This window comes from Pelodiscus sinensis, chromosome 8 (genome assembly GCF_049634645.1).
Source record: "Pelodiscus sinensis isolate JC-2024 chromosome 8, ASM4963464v1, whole genome shotgun sequence".
In the NCBI taxonomy this organism is placed as follows: domain Eukaryota; kingdom Metazoa; phylum Chordata; order Testudines; family Trionychidae; genus Pelodiscus; species Pelodiscus sinensis.
In genome coordinates, this window is record NC_134718.1 from 51835528 (window position 1) to 51856050 (window position 20523).

A 20523-nucleotide genomic window follows, 5' to 3' on the forward strand; every position below is an offset into this window, starting at 1 on the left:
TCCCCGCCCCCGGCGCCCGGCGGGCAAACGGCCACGCCCCCTGGCGCCCGACAACCTCAAAAGGTTGGGGACCACTGATCTAGTCTGACCTCCTCCCACAATTGCAGGCCACAGAACCTCATTCTTGTAATAGACCAATAATGTCTGGATGAGCTACTGACATCCTCAAATCATGGTTAAAAGATTTCTTGCCAATAATTTCATCCATGTCTCCCTTATCCTGAACTGTTGCTCAAACTTCATCTTGGTCTTTTTTGCCTATCTCAGCATCTAAGAATAGAACAATCACATGCACGAGTAATGTTATTCTTTTGAGCAATTAGCCTATGTCAATGTGAGAAAGTCATATAGGTTTAATTAAAGGCATGATTTAAACTGCTTTAGTTAAAATAGTGAGACAATTTTGTTGACACACTTATTTTACTATAACAGTGGCCATTTTTACATTATGACCTACTTACCCTCTTTCTCTGGCTGGACCTTGATGGTGGCCACTACCTATTTCCCCATGGTTTCAGGTATGTATCAGAGGAAAATCTTTCCTTCTTTTCTTGTTCAAGTGTTTTGTGATCCAAAGGCATGCACCTTTTCTTTGAGTGTGGATGAAATTTATGATGGACATGGGAAGCTTGACCTCCTTTATGCTAACTCATCCCTTTAACTCTTTCAAATTACAGTTGGAGTGTCAGAGAAAACCTCCAGTTCTGCCTCTTGGGAAGAATAGTTTCCAAGAGAAAAGGTGGAAGGAAGCAAGGTCCCAAACTCTGGGCCCTTTTCTCTGATGCTGTGAGAGTCTATGAGTTGGGAGCAATTGTGCCTTTCTTTGGCTCCTGGAAGGGTCTATTTATACATACAAAGGGTAATTCAATGGGTATGGTGCCAACCTGAGACTTAGGTGGCCAATATTCAACTTCCTGTTCTGCTACAAGCTTCCATTGTGGGATAGTCATTTAGTCCCTCCATGCCTCAGTTCCCTATCTGTAAAATGGTGACAAATACTACCTTACAGGATTGTTGGGAGGATATATATATTGAAGATGTGAGATACACAGATACTACCCTAATGAGAGTCATGTAAGTACCTAACATATCTTGCTCATCCGCTTTCTCCATTTGGCCTGCTCCTCCTGATAAGGGATGGAGAGAATCATTTTCCCTGAGTAGAGAGTGGGGAGAAGCTTTTCCCTAGCTTATCTCCCAAAATCAGCTTTAAAAGGTGTAGTTGCAGCTCTGCTTGTACCTCTGGAGACAGAGAAACTGGTACAAAAGACAGAAGAAATGTGTGTCAAGTGCAGCAGCCATTTGGACAAGTCTGATATACCTCAAACATTTCTCAATAGAGTAGCACAGCCCAATAGCTTCAGTGTGGAGGAGAGATCTGGATTCAGAAAGACTGACTAAGGCAGATAAACAACAGTGATAGCTATATTTGGCTATTTGCAAGTATCATTCAGTGTATACACTGGCTCAGCTCATTCTACAGCATGTGTTCCTGTACTGCCAAATGTGTCTGGAAAATATGATTTGACAAAGGAGAAACAATAAGTCCTTGCAAAATAACTGACCTTTTCTTTTAAGACACAGCAGGTTAATGTCATTTTAAATGAAAACTGATTTCCATTTCAAGGAAAGCAAATAAGGTGAAGTTAAGCCCACCCTTTCAGAAGATGGATAGGTTGATTCAATTAGCTAAATGAAGATCTGTTATCTGAAAACAGAAAATTCTACTTGGAAGGATCTTAATAACAAGGATGTAGTTGTCAGGGGTCCTAAATGGCAACACCAACTTTTACCTGTACCACTAAGTGAAGCTAAGCGAAGAATACTAGGATTTTGCTCAAGCTGCTGTGCTCACTTTGAGACACTTCTGGATATTTCTCTGCAAAGGTGTGCCAAGACCTAGACCATTTGTCCCAAATCATGTACCTTAAATTTAAAATTTAACTGTCTGTATTCTCATGCAAGACTATATAATATATAAAGTTTTCTTCCCCTCACATTTTTTATTCTTCTCATCTCTTTCCCTTTCTAATGTTTCTCCTCACCTAGTAAATACTTCTATTCTAAGTTTCTCTTTTACCTATTATGGCAAGGAGTTCTCTAATAGGTCCCTAAACTCTTTGCTTCATGTTGTATGCTAGCGTTTGTTTGGGCAACTGGCATGTCCCAGCAGAGCTGGTCTGCCCACTCCATAATCCTCTTTCAATTTTCTGTCAGAATCTCTTCAATGAGATATTCCTAATCAGACAGAAAAACAGTTAGCTTCCTTCAGTGTGCTCTCTTTGCTATCTTTAATTTTCAGATCTAATGTTTCTGCCTAATCCATTGTTAAAAATACTTACCACATACTAATCATAATGAAAAACAGAATTTTTACTCTCAGAAAATGGTACAACATGGAATAATGGCCTGAAGCTAAGAAAAGAAAAATGTAAGCAAGATACAATATAATGGGAAAATGGGGATTACTTGCCGGGAGTAATTCTTTGTTTTCTGCACTTTCAGGAATTGTGTACCTAGCCTTAAAATATTTTTAAACAGTAATGAGCACTTAGGCCTAGTCTACACTAGAAAATTAAGTCAACTTAACTCTATCACTCCAGGGTGTGAAAAATCCACACATCTTAGTGGCACAGTTAATCTGACCTAACCCCCCTCCTTCCCATGGTGCTACTATACATGGTCAACTCCCTGACTACTACACTGGACAACAGAGTCTAGGGGATGGGAGGGAGGACAGCAGCCCTCAGTAGTGAAAGAACAGGTTAAGGACTATTTAGAAAAGCTAGATAGGAACAAGTCCATGGAACCAGATCTAATACATCCACTGGTGCTGAGAAAGTTGGCTGATGTGATTGCAGAGCCATTGGCCATTATCTTTAAAAATTCATGGTAGTCAGGAGAGGTCACAGAAAACTGGAAAGAGGTGAAAGTACTGCCCGTCTTTAAAAAAGAGAAGGAGAATCTAGGGAACTACAGATCAGTCAGCCTCACCTCAGTCCCTTGAAAAATGATGGAGCAGGTCCTCAAGGAATCCATTTAGAAATACTTGGAGGATAGGAAGGTCGTCAGGAACAGTCAACATGGATTCACTGTGGGCAAGTCATGCCTGACCAACCTAGCTGCTTTCAGTGATGAGATAACTGTCTCATCGAAGATATGGGAAAAGTGGTGGATGTGATATACCTTAGAATCAGAATCATAGAATCTTAGGGCTGGAAGAGACCGTAGGAGGTTATCAAGTCCAGCCCCCTGCCCAAAGCTGAACCAATCCCAATTAAATCATCCCAGCCAGGGCTTTGTCAAGCCAAGATTTAAAACCTCTAGGGATAGAGATTCCAACACCTCCCTAGGTAACCCATTCCAGTGCTTCACCACCCTCCTAGTGAAACAGTTTTTCCTGCTATCCAATCTAGACTCTCTCACTGTACCTTGACTTTTGAAAAGCTTTTGATATGGTCCCACACCGTATTCTTGCTAGCATATTAAAGAAGTATGGCTTGGATGAACGGACTATAAGGTGGATAAAAAGGTGGCTAGCTAGTTGGACTCAATGGCCAGTGATCAACAGCTCGATGTTTAGTTGGTAGACAATATCAAGCAGAGTGTCCCAGAGGTTGATCTCAGCAAATTTACACATGACAATAAGCTGAAGGAAGAGCTAGATACACCTGAAGGTACGGACAGGGTCCAGAATGACCTAGACAAACGGGACCAAAAGAAATCTGATGAGGCTTTACAAGGATAAGTGCAGGGTTCTGCACTTAAGATAGATGAATCCCATGCATGGCTGCAGGCAGGGTGCCAATTGGCAATGTAGCAGCTCTGCAGAAAAGGACTTGGGGATTACAGTAGACAAGAAGCTGGATATGAATCAACAGTGTGCCCTTGTAGCCAAAAAGAGCTATATTAGTAGAAGCATTGGGCTATGGGTACATCTAGACTACATCCCTCTTTTGACATAGGGATATAAATTAGACACTTCAAAATTGCAAAACTGCTTCATTTGCATATTCGTGTCATGGCTCTCTTTTGAAAAAGCACTATTTCGAAAGTGAAACCGCAATCTAGACATAGTCAAATCCTGGTTTCATTTGCAATTTCCAAGTGTCTCATTTACATCCCTCTGTCAAAAGAGGGATATAGTCTAGACACACTTTATATTAGTAGGAGCACTGCCACCAGATTGAGGGAAGTGATTATTTGGCACTGGTGAGGCCGCATCTGGAGTATTGCATCCTGTTTTGGGCCCCCACTACAGAAATGATGTGGACAAATTGGAGAGAGTTCAATGGAGGGCAATGAAAATGATCAGGGGGCTGGAGCATATGATTCATGAAGGGAGGCAGAGGGAACTGGGATAATTTAGTCTGCAGAAATGAAGAATGAGTGGGATTTGATAGCAGTTTTCAACTACTTGAAGGGGGTTTCAAAGAGGCTGCAGCTAGACTATTTTCAGTGGTGGCAGATGACAGAACAAGAAGCAATGGTTTCAAGTTGCACGTGGAAGGTCTAGGCTGGATATTAGGAAAAACTATTTCACTAGGAGGTTGGTGAAGCACTGGAGTGGGTTCCATGGGGAGGTGGTGGAATATCCATACATAGAAGATTTTAAGGCCAGGCTTGATAAAGCTCTGGCTTTAATGATTTAGTTGGGGTTGGTTCTGCTTTGAGCAATACGTCCAACATAACTGGAATTACATATGAAACAAGGTGCCTGTCTCCAGCAAAAACCTTTTTTCAGTTTCAATCAGCAGCATAACACCTCCTACTGAAAGGCTTTCTGGAATCCAACAGGACTGCCTCGGTCTCTATGAAGAAGTACAGGATATGTCCTAGATGAAGCACAGAGGCCATGCTGCCAGCTAAGGTTAGCTGCTGGTACTAGAGTTCTCAATGTGGGGTAGATATTCATAGATTAGAAGGCCAGGAGGGACCATACTGTTTGTCTAGTGTGATCTCTTGTAGTGTGTAGACTGACCACAGGACTTCTCTGAATTCATTTCTTTTTGAACAAAAGCTTATCTTTTGGTAAGACATCCAATCTTTAATGAAAAATATGGAGTGATGGTCCATCTAGATTTATGAAAAAGAGAAGAAGTTCTAATAATGAGAACTACAATATCTAGAGTACTGCAAACACAACCAACTTGGATCTGTCTCTCCAATATTTGGCAGTGCTCTTAGAATGAGAGGAGATGGAAGAAAGACATAAAAAAAATCAATTTCCCTCGTTAACTTAATAAATTTGCAGACTGCCCTTTAAACACATCCCTGTGTCTATCATTCACTTGTGTGTAAAGTTTCCTTTCCTTTCCTTGTAGGCATTTCTAAGGTACCCATCATTGAAACATCTGTTTTCACACTTCATTCCGACTTACCTTTCCCCTTTTAACTTTTCTTATCTCTTTTCAGCAGGATGCATAATGCCAGAGCCACTGGGTGCAGGCACTAGGAGAGCAGACTATCTCTGCAGCTGCCAGCACTGCTTCTCATGTGCAGATGTGAACAAATACACCCTCTGAACTACCAATCTGTGGGCGCAAGGTACAGACCAGCAGATTCTGAATGCTGGTGAATTCCAGTTCCAAAATATGTCAGATGTGTGTTGACACATTCTCTATCTTAACAGCTGAGACGAGACCATCAATATCTGATAGAGTTTTCAGTTCTGATCTGAACTCTTAAAGTCATGTATAAAGAATGAAAAAAGATTAATCCAGAATTTGAAGCAGTCACTTAACCCATGTTGTTGTCATCCAGAAAACAGCAAATCAAATTAAGTAAATTGCTATTATACCTTCACAAATAAGTACTTATATGGTGTTCACTGCTGTGCATCTCCAAAATCATATAATAAAGATCTTTGGTAAGAACTAGTTTAAAAATAAAAAAAAATCTACTCTAACGATCCCATTCTGATATCAGTAGCAACAGCTAAGATGAGTTGCTGATCCCAACAGCTAAGACAGTGCAATAGTAATATGAGTTATGTCAAACACATTGTTTAGATTCAGTCAAAACATGACTTCTAAGAGAGCCTGATATCCACACAGTTGACTGCACTGTGTCAAATAAGGCACATTGGATATTTATTCAAAATGTGCCTTCTAATTTCGAAGAGACTTCTAAAACTCCTCCAGGTTGCACTGGCAGAGAGAAGCTCCCTTTTTACAAACCCATAGGCTATGTCTACATTGGCAAGATTTTGCGCAAATACTTTTAACGCAAGAGTTTTTGTGTTAAAGTATTTGCGCAAGAGAGCGTATACACTGGCATGTGCTTTTGCGCAAAAGCATCCGTGCCAGTGTAGACGCTCTCTTGCAGAAGAAAGCTCCGATGGCCATTTTAGCCATTGGGCTTTCTTGTGCAAGAAATTAACGTTGCCTGTCTACACTGGCCTCTTACGCAAGAACAGTTGCGCAAGAGGGCTTTTTCCTGAGTGGGAGCATCATAGTTCTTGTGCAAGAAGCACTGATTTCACACATTAGAACATCAATGTTCTTGCGCAAGAACTCCCTGCCAGTGTAGACAGGCAGCATGTTTTTGCGCAAAAGCAGGTGCTTTTGCGCAAAATCATGCCAATGTAGACACAGCCATAGTATGACCAAAAACCAAATGAAGTAAATGGAAAAATGTTTACTATATTAGTCTCTGTGTCAATCCTAGGGAGAGCACAAGCATTCTAATTTAAGTATTTGCTGAGTTCTGATTCAAGGTACACAGCAGGCACCAGAGAGAGATTCTGCTAACAGGGAAGTTTTCTCCATTTGACACTAACACAGAGACCATTTTATGTATTCTTTGAGGACGTTTTAAAACAACAGCATCAAAATAGATGCTGCTTCTGAACTTCCAAGGCTATGGTTAGAAGTATACGTAATTACTATTCTGTCAAAAATGGATAAACTTCCAATATAAAAATGTTGGTATTTACCTAAACCAGTGAGGTGGACCTGGTAGACTGGAATATTTGCAAAGAAGGTGGGTTCAAAGGGGAGATACACTATGATTAATATCTTTACAAATAGCCACCAGTGGAATGATGAACATATATGCATGTTTCTGTTAAAAATGGCTTTCTAAGAATTAATCCTGGTGGAATTCTGTGACATTGCACAATGCAGAATTTTCACATAAATGTTCTGTGCAGAATCTACCCCCTCCCCCAAACATAGAAATGGGCTGCAGAGCTTTTGGTTGCCACTAGGAACTGCTGGACCTGGAATAGCCCAGTTTACAAACAGAAGATGCTGCCAGTGGCAGAGGGACAGAGTTGGAGGGCTCTGAGCAGCTGCAGTTCCCAGCATGACCCCCAAAAAGGAAGACACGTGCAGAAGGCTCCACATAAACCTGGACTTCAGCATCAGGCTGTTTCTCTGGGTGGATTCCTGGGCTCTTGCAGGGTTGGTGGGTGCATGTGTCTGTCTGAACTGCGGGTGACTCCACAGCTGGGGTGTGTAGGTATCAGGCTGGGGAGTATCCTACATCTGGGCTTTAGAGGTGAAAGGGTGTGGGTGTCTGGCCTGGGGGAGTGGTCGGGGTCTGGATGGAGGTGTGGGCGGCTGACCTCCTGGTTATGCTCTGGGGAAGAGAGGGCAGAGAAACAAGAACTGGATTGTTGTAGGGCAGTGGTCTCCAACCTTTTGAAGCATGAGATCACGTTTTGAATTTAAGTGCAATCTAGGATCTACCTCAAATCCAAACACCCAGGCTCCACCTCCTTCCTGATCCTTCTCCATGGCCTGGTCCCTATTCACTCCATCCTCCCTCCCTCCCTCCCTATCCTCACATTTTTCAGGCTGGGGACAGAGGGTTTGGGCATGGGGGAGGGGGATGCGGACACTGATCTTGTGCTACAGGATTTGGAGTGTGGGAGGGATTCAGAGTTGAGCTTTGGGCAGGGAGCTGAGGTGCAGGAAGGGGTTCAAGGTGCTGGCTCTGGGAGGGAGTTTGGGTGCAAGGGGACTCAGGGCTAGGACAGAGGTTTAAGGTGCAGGAGAGGTTCAGGACTGGGGCCGGCAGTCAGAATGCAGGCTCCAGCTGGGCACCGCTTACCACAGTTGGCTTCTGGATGGTGGTGCAGGTGGCTAAGGCAGGCTCACCCCTACTCTGGCCCTGCATCACTCACAAAAGCAGCCAGCAAACTCTTTCCATCCCTGTCCTCCCTCTACTCTGTGGAGATAGGGTATAGGGTGAGGGGAGGGGCACCCTGACATCAGCACCCCTCCTCTTCTTTCCATGCATTGCACAGCAATGAGGAGGTTCCTAGGGGTGGAGGCACCTCCAAGGCAGAGGGCACGAGCAGCACGGCAGTGCTGAGAGGGGCAGATGAAATGCCAGAACTTGATAGCCTCCTGGCCAAACCTGTCAGAATCACCTGTCAGAGGTTCCAAGATCTACCAGTAGATCCCAATCTACTGGTAGGTGACCACTGTTGTAGGGGTTTCTTTAACTCTACTTCTGAGGAAATTTTTGTGCATATATTTTTGTTACAAACACGGCTGCTAAGTATTTTGAAATAAATTTGCAAAGTAATTGAAACTGGGGTGATTATATAATGTTATTTTGAAAAATAAAATATTCAGAATTTTAAAAAATATTGCATATGGAATTTTTCATTTTTTTAGAGCCAAAGTCCCCCAGGAATAAAAAAATATGTAACTGCCGTATATAAAATGACTGCACAATATGTCCACCAATTATATCTTTCAGAAGATAACTAAAACTACATGGAAGAACTATCAGAATCTCACATGACTAGCAACTAGAAGAATCCATGCTATGAATGGTGTAATTGAATTTTCTAAAACCAAAATAAACTGACTGTAAAAATGACACTTCTAGAGTGAAAAATGTCAGTTATGCCAACAATTAAATAAAAACTCTTCTACATAAATAAAATTACCGTTTCTGAAAGGATCACCGCTTCAGACTGTTGCAGAGAAATATCAGTAGATTTAAACTCTTTATCAAATATTTCTTGGTGTTTGCTGTTCCTTTTTTCCTTCTTCTTTTCCTTCTTATCTTTATCTAGGTCATCCTTGTCCAACTTATCTTGAGACCTAGAATGCATCTTTTTTGGCAGAAGGGGTTCGAGCACAAACCTGAAGGAAAATTTGGTTTATTTAGACCAAACTGTCAAAACAACAAATTTTGTTTTTCCCAGTTCCAGCAACAGAATAATTTTAGTTGAGAGACCTTTTGTTAACCAAGTAATGCTCACTATACAATGACAGGAAAAGAAGACAATAAAAAAGTGTGATTGATGCTATAATTTAATGCAGAACTGTTAATGAATCAGTATTTCATATCTCCCAGTTCTGAGGTAGATTTACTGATAGATTTTACACACACATGAACATCCCTTTGTGTCAAGTATCAGAGGGGTAGCCGTGTTAGTCTGAATCTGCAAAAGCGACGAGGAGTCCTGTGGCACCTTATAGACTAAGTGCAGTGTAGGAACATAAGCTTTCGTGGGCAAAGACCCACTTCGTCAGATGCATGCAGTGGGTCTTTGCCCACGAAAGCTTATGCTCCTACACTTCAGTTAGTCTATAAGGTGCCACAGGACTCCTCGTCGCTTATCCCTTTGTGTGTTTATAAATCATCACATTTATAGATCACACCATCATCCACTACACATGTCCAGCCTGCCTCATCCACTGCAATTCTTAGCAATTTGCAAATGATCATAATGCAAACTGATGAAGTTCTACTTCATGAATATGTGTATGCCACAAATGTACACACAGGCAGTACTTGTGCATATATTTTACAGGCTCTCTCTCTCTCTCTCTCTCTGTCTCTCTCTCTCTCTCTCTCTCTCTCTCTCACACACACACACACAATCACAATACACATACGGCGTATACATGTATACAAAAAAAATAAATATTATCATTAAGGTTGCTAGGTCAAGCACTGAAAAGTCAGGAAATGCCAGAACTAGTGTTGCCTCAGCAACCATAATTCTGCACCCCTGTGCATATGCATGATGGTTGTGACTTTAATTACATAATCACACACTATTTTCTCCATCGGACTTCTGCCTGATTCACTACTCAGGACAAACTTGCTTTGGGTATGAACCATGGCTGCGCAGAGAAGTAGGCTGTTATCTGCTGGCCCTCTGCTTCATTTGTTCCAGAAGTTTAAAGGTGTATTGGTACTAGAGCTAACAGGACATTTTCCAGAGCAATGGTTTTCAGGTTTAACTAACAAGTTCCACGTCAGCTTGCCTTGAACCCAAAATGCTTGCTCTTAGTTCAGATGCTCAAACATGGACCCAGGACAATCCACAATAGGTCAGAGCTGCTGCAAATGCAAGGAAATTACTGCTCTGCCCAATTGCTCTGCAATTTTTCAAAGGTTAATAAATTGGCCAACTCGGGATGGGTGGATTTTCATAGGCACAGCAAAACAGTCACCTCGTTGCCAAATTTCAAGTATTGGCTGCAAAGAATAGATGCATCAGAGACTGTCAAAGAAAAGGTCTCCAGAATTTTTTTTAACATAGGCAACACATAACAATGTATTTTCCTCTAGTTCCATTCTCAGAAATCTGATCTGTTTCAGCTGAAATTTCCATAGAAAATTCAACCTGAGGCACACATCTGGCATGGAAAATTCAACCCACATGGGTTGAAGGTTGGCAAAGTTATAAGCAACTGAAGACACAGTTTATAATAGGAAGTGTCAGGCAATCTTAATAATAAACGATGCTACCAGCTCCATGCATAATAATACAATGCATAATATGTTAAATGTGATTAGCTAGAATTGTGTATATGTATGAGGTGTATGCATATATCTATAGATCATGATATATGTGTGTACAAAGTACTATGAAGATAAGAGAACAACACTAAGCTTTTGATGCTATAAAAAAGATCGAAGAATGACAAGTTAGTGAAAGTTTTTAGGTTAGGTTTTTATTGCCAATAACTAAGGGCAAGGTTGATTTCTGAATAGTAGATGAATTTTCATAACTGGAACGGTACAAACCTCAGGCATTTGGAAAACAGACATGTGCTTTGAGTGTGTGAAAATATGCAAGGCTGGTATCTGACTACCATAACCTCTCTTTGAAAAGATACAATTTTTACCCTTCACAGTTGACTATTTTTTGCTCCAAATGCACAGCAGAAGCCTTTAGGGTTTTAGTGAACTTTTAAAACATACTTTTAAAAGAAAACAGTAAACAGTTCAATATTTAAATTTGTTTTCTTAATTTTATTATGTAAATACACCAAGCAAAACTCCAAAGAATATGTGAATGATTTTTTTCTGTTTTGAGTCCATTGGCTTACATTTCCAGGATATTAAAGATCTAAACATATGATGACTCCTTTTGGGCTAGCTTTTCATTATTAACGTGTAACATAAAAGGTAAATTTTTCTACAAAATTGTCCTAAAAATAAATTTCAGACTAAAAATTATTTTGATATGTATTTGCTCTTACGAAAGTTGGAGAATGCAATCTAAAAATAAATTAAAATGATCACATCAGAAAGACAAACTGTGTAATATGAAGTCAATCATCATAAAAAAGGCTTCTTCATTGGAAAAAAATATATACAGTGAAAACTTTGTTATCTGGCACTCTATTAACTGGAAAATTTTGTTAACGGCATCGACTCCAGCTATAGTACAAGGCTGTGTCTACACTGGCATGAATTTCTGGAAATGCTTGAAACGGAATACTATTCCGTTTTCAGTTTTTCCGGAAAAGGAGCGTCTACATTGGCAGGCTGCTTTTCCGGAAAAGCCCTTTTCCGGAAAAGCGTCTGTGGCCAATGTAGACGCGCTTTTCCGGAAAAGAGCCTCGATCGCCATTTTCACTACCAGGGCTTTTTTCTGGAAAAGACTACTGGGCTGTCTACACTGGCCCTTTTCCAGAACAGTGTTCTGGAATAAGGACTTATGCCTGAGCGGGAGCAGAATAGTTTTTCCGGAATAGCGGCTGATTTTGTACAGTAGTGCATCGTTGCTTTTCCAGAAATTCAAGGGCCAGTGTAGACAGCTCGCAGCTTATTCCGGAAAAGCGGCTGATTTTCCGGAATAAGTGGCCCAATGTAGACACAGCCCAACAGTGTCTTCAGGTGCATGCACCTAACTCCTATCTGTCCAGCCAGCCATTAAGGTGTTTCTAACAGTTGGCACTGCCAAATGACATCACCAGTAGGCACCTCCTTCCCTCTCAGTCTGCCTCGAACTGCTGGGAGACAGAGCAATGAGCTTTGTTATCGGCACATTCAATTAATCAACAACCCCCATTCTCCATGAGTCCTGACATACAAAGCTTTCACTGTACTGCACTATAGAGTTGCTGTATATCGGTAGACTCTGTTCCTGTATTGTTATCCACTGAACTTGTAAAATTCAGAGGTATTTTCTAGGGTTCAAATGTTCAGGAATGTGTATTGGAGGCTTCCAGTGTAGAATCAGGAATTACATTTTCATAAAATATACAGTACATTGAAATATTTAAATATGGGTGACTGTGATGGGATGGTCCAAGACCGTTTGAGGCCTTTCAGAAGGCCCTGCAAACATAACCTGTCATAGAAAAAGGGAATAAAGTGGGATCCTCCAAGTTGCATAGAGAGGAGGTATCTTTTCTCCATAAAAATTCATTTAAATAGTGGTGGTGGGGAGGGGAGAGGAATGTTTTCCACCACACAAAAGACATTATATACGTATATAGTATAATTTTTAAACAAGTTATAATCAGAGAATTGTCTAGGGACCTGCTCAGAGCTCCCTGAGTTTCTCCCAAAGCAACTGTGTTGTTATCAGCTGCAGCCTCCTATCCCAAAATGGTGACCTTAGATATTCCCCAGGATATCCTTATTGCTAAATGATGAACTAGCATTCGGCTGGTGAACTGAGGAACTAACCCTCAAGGCTTTATTGATAATGTAACTTGATGTGCTATAAGGCAGTATCAAGGAAGCCAGGAGGAAGGAGACACCATAGAGACATGGCAGTAGTTGAAAACATGTCCCTGTTGAAACTGAACCTGGTTATGAACTGACTCCCTCCGCCTCATGGTGCATGCACGGCTGCACAGATGCTGACTTTGCAAAGTGCTGGGAGGTGCTCAATCCACAGCTCTGCCCCAGATCTACCTCACTTTCCCTGCTCCGCAAGTGCATTCTTGCTCCTTCGCCCACCCCCATGAGCCTCCTGAATCCTGCCAAACAGCAGATTGCTGCAAGTAGGAGGCGCAGAGAGAGATGGGGGAAAAGTGAGGATGGGGTATACAGCATCCTTCTGCCCTCCTCACAGCAATCAATTGTTCTGGGGAATACAGGAGACTCTGGGGAGGGAAGGGAAAGTTGCATGCTGAGTCTTCACTCTCTCCCTGCCAATGAGACTCCTGAATGCCAACAACATCTGATTTCTGTGAGTAGGAGGTGTGAGAAGGAGAGGGGAGTTGCTCATCTACAGGGCCTACCAGAGAATGGGAGGCCTGGGGGAAGATAAAGGAGGCCCACCCAGGTTCCAAGCTCCAACCTGCTAGCAGGATGACAAACAAGGTTATAAGCAGAATTGCACAACTTTAAATGAGTATGTTCTCTAATAGTTCAGTGATAGAATCATAGAATACTAGAAAAGGAAGAGATCTCGACAAATCATTAAGTCCAGTCCCTTGCCCTCATGGCAGGCCCAAGCATCATGTAGATCAACCCTATAGATGTCTGTCTAACCTGCTCTTAAATATGTCCAGTGATGGAGATTCCACAACCCTCCGTAGGCAGTTTATTCCAGTGTTTAACCACCCTGACAATTAGGAAATTTTTCCTAATGTCCAACCTAAACCTCCCCAGCTCCAGTTTAAGCCCATTGCTTCTTGTCCTATCCTCAGAGGCCAAGGAGAACAATTTTCCCCATCCTTCCTATGACACCCTTTCAGATACCTGAAAACCGCTATCATCTCCCCTCTTAGTCTTTCCTTTTCTAAACTAAACAAGCCAATTCCTTTAGCCTTACCTCATAGCCCATGTTTTCTAGGCCTTTAATCATTTTTGTTGCTCTTCTCTGGACCTTCTCCAATTTCTCCACATCTTCCTTGAAATGTGGCACCCAGAACTGGACACAGTACTTCAAATGAGGCCTAATCAGTGCAGAGTAGAGCGGAAGAATGACTTCTCAAGTCTTGCTCACAACACTCCTGTTAATGCATCCCAGAATCATATTTGCTTTTTTTGCAACAGTGTCACACTGTTGACTCATAATTAGCTTTTGGTCCACTATGACCCCTAAATCCCTTTCAGCAGTACTCCTTCCTAGACAGTCACTTCCCATTCTGTATGTGTAAAATTTATTGTTCCTTCCTAAGTGGAGTACTTTGCATTTGTCTTAATTAAACTTCATCCTATTTACCTCAGACCATTTCTCTAGTTTATCCAGATCATTTTGAACTATGACTCTATCCTCCAAAGTAGTTGCAACCTCTTCCAGCTTGGTATCATCTGCAAACTTAATAAGTGTACTCTCTAATGCCATCACCTAAATTGTTGCTGAAGGTACTGAACAGAACCGGTCCCAAATAGAACCCCCGTGGAATCCCACTTGTTATGCCCTTCCAGCATGACTGTGAACTGTTAATAACTACTCTCTGAGAACGGTTATCCAACCAGTTATGCACCCACCTTAAAGTAGCCCCATCTAAGTTGTATTTGCCTAGTTTATTGATAAGAAGGTCAGGCAAAACTGTATCAAATGCCTTAATAAAATCTAGGTATACGACATCCACCACTTCTCCCTTATCCACAAGACTTGATAACCTATCAAAGAAAGCTATCAGATTGGTTTGACATGATTTGTTCTTTACAAATCCATGATGGCTGTTACTTATCACTTTATTTTCTTCCAGATGTTTGCAGATGAATTCCTTAATTACCTGTTCCAGTATCTTTCCTGGCACAGAAGATAAACTGATTGGTCTGTAGTTTTCTGAGTTGTTCTTATTTCCCTTTTTATAGAAGGGCACTATATTTGCCCTTTTCTAGTCTTCTGGAATCTCTCCTGACTTTCATGATTTTTCAAAGATGATAGCTGAAGGCTCAGATACCTTCTCTATCAGCTTCTTGAGTATTCTAGGATGCATTTCACTGATGACTTAGAGACATCTAACTTTTCTAAGTAATTTGTAATTTGCTATTTTTTTATTTTAAATTCTAAACCTACCCCATTTCCACTAGCCTTCACTGTTTTAGGCATCCCTTCATCATCAAACTTATTGGTGAAGACCAAAACAAAGACGTCAATAAGCACCTCTGCCATTTCTAAGTTTCCTGTTATTGTTTTTTCCTCTTCACTAAGCAATGGGCCTACTCTGTCCTTAGTCTTCCTCTTGCTTCTAATATATTTATAGAATGTCTTCTTGTTACCCTTTATGTGTCTAGCTGAATTGAGCTTGTAACAATGATCAATGATGTAACAAGGAAACCCTGTTGAGCAGGACGGCGTTAAGAGAGGAGTTATTGTATTTGTTTCACATACAGACTATCACATAGCCACAAATTCATTGAAAATCCATCTGAAAAGAGAAGCTACGAATGGAGGACATTACGAAAACAGAGAGTACAGGCATGCACTTGGAGGTGAGTGGCCACACCTTTGGAGTTATAAAGATATATACAGTAAGCAGTACAGGCAGGATTACTCATACTTATTAGCAGGGCTCGACAAATAATGCAATCTACTCGCCTGTGGCGAGCAGACTGCGACCCGGAAGAGCTGGGTTCAGGCGATCTGCACACGCGCATATCGCCGGACAGCGCAGCTAGAGAGCGGGGCTCACCGCAGTTCGGCGAGCCCTGCTTATTAGTATTTCCAAAGAATGGGGAAACAGAAAACTAACAGAATAATATGTATTTATAAATCAGCTACTGCCCACTATTAAATATTCGGTATTGCAGAAAATGCATAGGAAATTTATGCAGGTAACTTTCATTTGCATTGAGGATAATAGACATCCCTTGCAGTTTATCTTCTTAAGAGCCTACTTCCAAAATTACTGGGTCCTGTTAATTAATTTTTGTTGTTTTGCTTTTATATTAATCTTTCAAGTACATTTGGCAATTCCGAAATCAGAGCTACTGATTTCATTGTCAATATGTAACTTTTATCAGCAACAGTGTGTATTTTTAACAGGATATTTTAAATCTAAACTAACACTATAATGAACTTCCTTTAATATGTTAACCCATTCAAAACTCATATCAAACTTCTTACAGAAAAGGTGCTAAATAATTATGTAAAACAATGACCTGATTTTAAAAAAAGAACCAGAACTGGCTGGAAATCTTCAGATGTAATATTTTTCTATTGCAGAATACCAATTTTTTAACTTCAAAATATTCCATGGGAACGTGACGATTAAGATGAAATTCCAGTAGAAACCATGGACACCAGTTGCTAGCAGAAAAATCATTTCCTACCAGCTCAACTGAATACTTAGCAGCCCAATTGGAAGTCTGGGAAGCATGAGCTTCGAAGCTGCTGGCTCTCTGAAGGCCTGGGGTCTCAGGGCTTCCAGACTTCAAGATTGTTGGCAGCCCTGGCTCCCAGACAGACTACCAGTTTGACTGCTCCCGAGTCAGGGCTTCCAAGGCTGACCTGTCAGCTCCATATATGTTGGATTGCCACATCTCTGGGCATCTGTTGGAGCATGAGAATATTTTGAAAAGGTTGAAATAAAATGTTATTTTTTCAAAATGAATTCCTACCCTGTGGGAAATTTTGAAATTTCATTTTTTGTACCATGTGAGGATTTTTCATAAATTTCCTACAGAGCAGAAATTTCACTTTCTGGCCAGTCCCTCTTACAACTTAAATTCATTCAACAGACATCTGACAAAAGATATTAAAATCAGCACTTTGTAGAAGTAGGCCTGTGACAGGATGGATTAGGCCCTGAGGCCTCCTGATTAAAGCCTTGTAGCTCTGCCACATTCTGTCTCAGGCTATATCTTCTACACTATGGGGCTTTATCGGAAAAAGGTACGCAAATTGTGCTCCGCAATTTGCGTAGCTTTTTCCGATAGTTTTTTGGAAGAGGCTTTTCTGGAAATTTGGCCCATCTTCAGTGGGCCATATTTTAGAAAAAAAACGACTTTCAGAAGAGCTCTCCTTCCTTGTGGGAGGAGGAAGACAGGGCTTCCGAAAGAGCGTGTCTGCTCTTCCACAAAAAAAAAAAAAAGCGGAAGAGCAGACACGAGGTATCCCAGAAAAAAAATATAGTTTAGACATAGCTTCAGAAAAGAGCAGCAGAAAGGTCATTGAAGCTGCCTAGAATGGGTGCGTGGGAAGCTGCCATTCACGGCCTACCAGGTTAGTATAAGAAGAGCTGAATGACCAGAACAAGTTCAGTTCCTTGATAGAGTTGGAAGAGTGTGGATGGTGTATGGATGGTGGAAAGAGCTGAAAGACCTTGTACGAGGTAGTGCTGCCAGAAGCCAGGGAGAGTCAGAACGAGCCTTAAACTGTTTTCAGGGACTGCATTAGGACAAGGACCTGAGATAAGGGTGATGATGGCATAGGGCTGTGGTGAAATGGCCTCATGAATCAGAGAAACATCAGAGTTTAAAGGGACACAGCAACAGCTGCTATCCACAGGGTCTGTGGCTGGGACATGGAGTAGTAGGTGTGACCGTGTCTCCCTCAACTGTCCATTAATCACTGGAGAAAATGGACTGGATACTGATGCACCCTAGTAGGGAGAACTAAACTCTTTTAGTGGCCTAGCTGAAGAGCAGAGGCCAGAAAGGTCTTGAGAAGGCAAAGACATTGCCTCCAGAGAAGTTCTGAGGTACCGCTCTATTTTGGAGATGGGACAAATTGAAAGGGAGAGAGTTCAGACATATGCACTGACACAAGGGGCCACCTCATGAGAGATGAGTGCACCGCTTATAGGACCCTTAGGGTGTATCTAGACTACATGGCTCCGTCAACGGAGCCATGTAGATAAGGCAGGACGACAAAGGGAAATGAAGTTGTGATTTAAATAATCGCCGCTTCATTTAAATCAAAATGGGCACCATACTGTGCCAATCAGCTGTTTGTCAGCACAGTACGGCAGTCTAGACGGGGATCTGCTGACCCCAGAACCCTTTGTCGTCAGATCCTGTAAACCTCATTTCATGTCGACGGAACCATGTAGTCGAGACACACTCTTACTAATTAACCTTATGAGTAGGAGCTGATGCACAAAATGGCTGCTGGGGTCGAGTGCTGAACCGGAATTGCATAGCATAGAGCCACTCAGTGCGTTCTTGTATATTGACTGGGAGTGTATCCAGACAAGGAGCTATGGTGTAGAGCATTTTTAAAGCTCTTAGAGTTACAGGACAAGAGGTGACACAACCTCTCACTGGTCTGAATTATAGCCCAGAATGTGATAGATGTACTTCTTAGTGAAAGTGAAACCAAGAGCTTTGTTAGTGCAAATAAAACTGCAAGCACTGTTTGCCTGACACGAAGTCCATTCAAATACACTGAGAAACTCTCATTAATTTTAATGAGCCTTGGATCAGGCCCTATTTCACAATGAGCTTCAAAACTCAAATTTTTTTGTGGTGACGAAGTGTAACCAGTATGTTGTCATGATATTTATTATAGCTGCCTTGCTGCTTGCTTCACTGTTTCAGCTGAGCTGCAGAATGAGCCTGTTTTACTTTACTGTTCAGGCTTAATTGACTTCAGGGGAAGAGGGCAGACCAACCTACATGGCTATAAAAGCAAATTGACTAACTGTATTTCTTCGTAACAGCTCCATATGTAAAAAGCTTGCTCAAGGACTTGTGTTATAGTTTCGTTCTGCAAAATGGAACTAAAAAAGAAACAGATTGAAGGTGGAGGACAAAGGAAAACTGATTCCAGTGGAACAATCCCAGTCTGATTGGCCTCTACATGTGCTGCGCTCCCTCCCCCCCAGCCTGCCAACTAGTATGTACAATGGCAGAGCTGGGGTAGAGGAAAAAGACAAATATGAAGAAATGAAAAAAAGTAGCATAAGGAGTGAGAATGACACTCTGATGATGGCAGCACACACATATTTTCACATTAGCCTTGTATGAATATACAATTTTCTTTTAAGTCATTTTCTGCTGATGAAGAGCAATCCTACCAAAAAGCTTCACCTGTTGGCACCAGAAGTGAGAATGAACGATTAAAAAGTCAGCTAAACCCTGCATTACGCCAATCTGTACTTGCTCACCACCTCAAGGGTTACCCAATATGATTATATGGAAGGACCTCGCCAAATGTTTAGTGAAAGCCACTTGGAATAAACACATTCTTAATCCTCTCAAAGGATTACATTCACCTTAGGCTTTTTACAAGCTATAAAACATACATCATATTTATCTTGGTAACATGATATAAAAATCAAATAGTGTTTCTTGAAATTAGCATTAAACAAGATTCTTAAAAGAACAAAGTTATTTTAAGAAATGATGGTATTCGTTAAAAAATAATGCTTTTCTTCTGAGTGGTGGCCAGTGGTAGCAAGATGTAAGTATCACTGCTGGAGAGGAGGCAAAGAATTTTATAAAATATCTTCTAAGAAGACCTACATTTCCCCCACCTACATATCCAAAACTGATTTCAGTACTGAAACAGTTTGCTCAAAAGAAATTTACTTGAGCTTTATTTGCTCATATTGGTAACTTTATAAAACAAAGAATTAAGATAACAAATGCACTATAATAGACATTTGTAATTAAGGAGATTTTTAGGTGCTGAAGGCTTCTAACAATCCTGAAGGATTAAGGATTTGTATGCAGAATCTTTCTCCACAATCACAAGGTCATAATTATTATACTTTACTTACCCATCAGAGCCAGGTCTAGAAGGTGTACTGTCCGATGAGACAGAAGATACTGATGCAACAGATAAAGGTCTTGAAGATGAAGGCATTGTGAATGATCTAACCATAGATCTTGGCCGACTGCCTCGTCTATCATCCAAGCTTGAGGGCTAAAACAAAGAAAAATATGATTGTACTCCTTTTAGAACACAACCTGAAATTTGTGATTCATGTTCATATAATGCTGAATGATTAAATGCTTCCTGTCCACCTGGAATTTTATGCTATTTTAGTAACAAATCATCTATAATCACATAGAGATTTTGTTACTAAATTAGGTATATTTAAGAAGAAAATGCAAACAGGTCATGATTCAGGAAAATACTTAAGAATATGCTTAATTTTAAGCATGTGTATGGCTATAATTCCTAATAGCTCTCCCTCTCCTTATTGCACTTCTCTTTCTTTTGGTTACAGAAAAGGGGAAAGTCCCTGAACCAGAGCACTATTATGCCTGAAGAGCCCTGATTCTCAATTGGACTGACCCCTACGGACTGACACATTTACCATTTATTGCACAATTATTATTTGCAGTCATTCCCTTTTCTGCCAGTTCCAATAAAATAACCTTTCCCATAGTACTTACTGGGAATCACAAAGGCCACCAGCCCCTTATAAGGCCTACCTCTTGAAGCACCTA

At 41.1% G+C, this 20523-nt stretch overlaps 1 protein-coding gene across 2 annotated transcripts in view; it reads right to left on the bottom strand.

Moving 5' to 3' along the window:
• Positions 1-20523, bottom strand: part of DOCK1 (dedicator of cytokinesis 1) — a 572428-nt gene that overhangs the window by 24510 nt on the left and 527395 nt on the right. For both annotated transcript variants that reach the window (XM_075935276.1, XM_075935277.1), the window contains exons 48-49: positions 19848-19993; positions 8909-9107 (exon numbers count right to left, since the gene is read on the bottom strand). In XM_075935276.1, coding sequence (XP_075791391.1) covers positions 8909-9107; positions 19848-19993 — 345 coding nt within the window. The remainder of the gene's footprint in view (positions 1-8908; positions 9108-19847; positions 19994-20523) is intronic.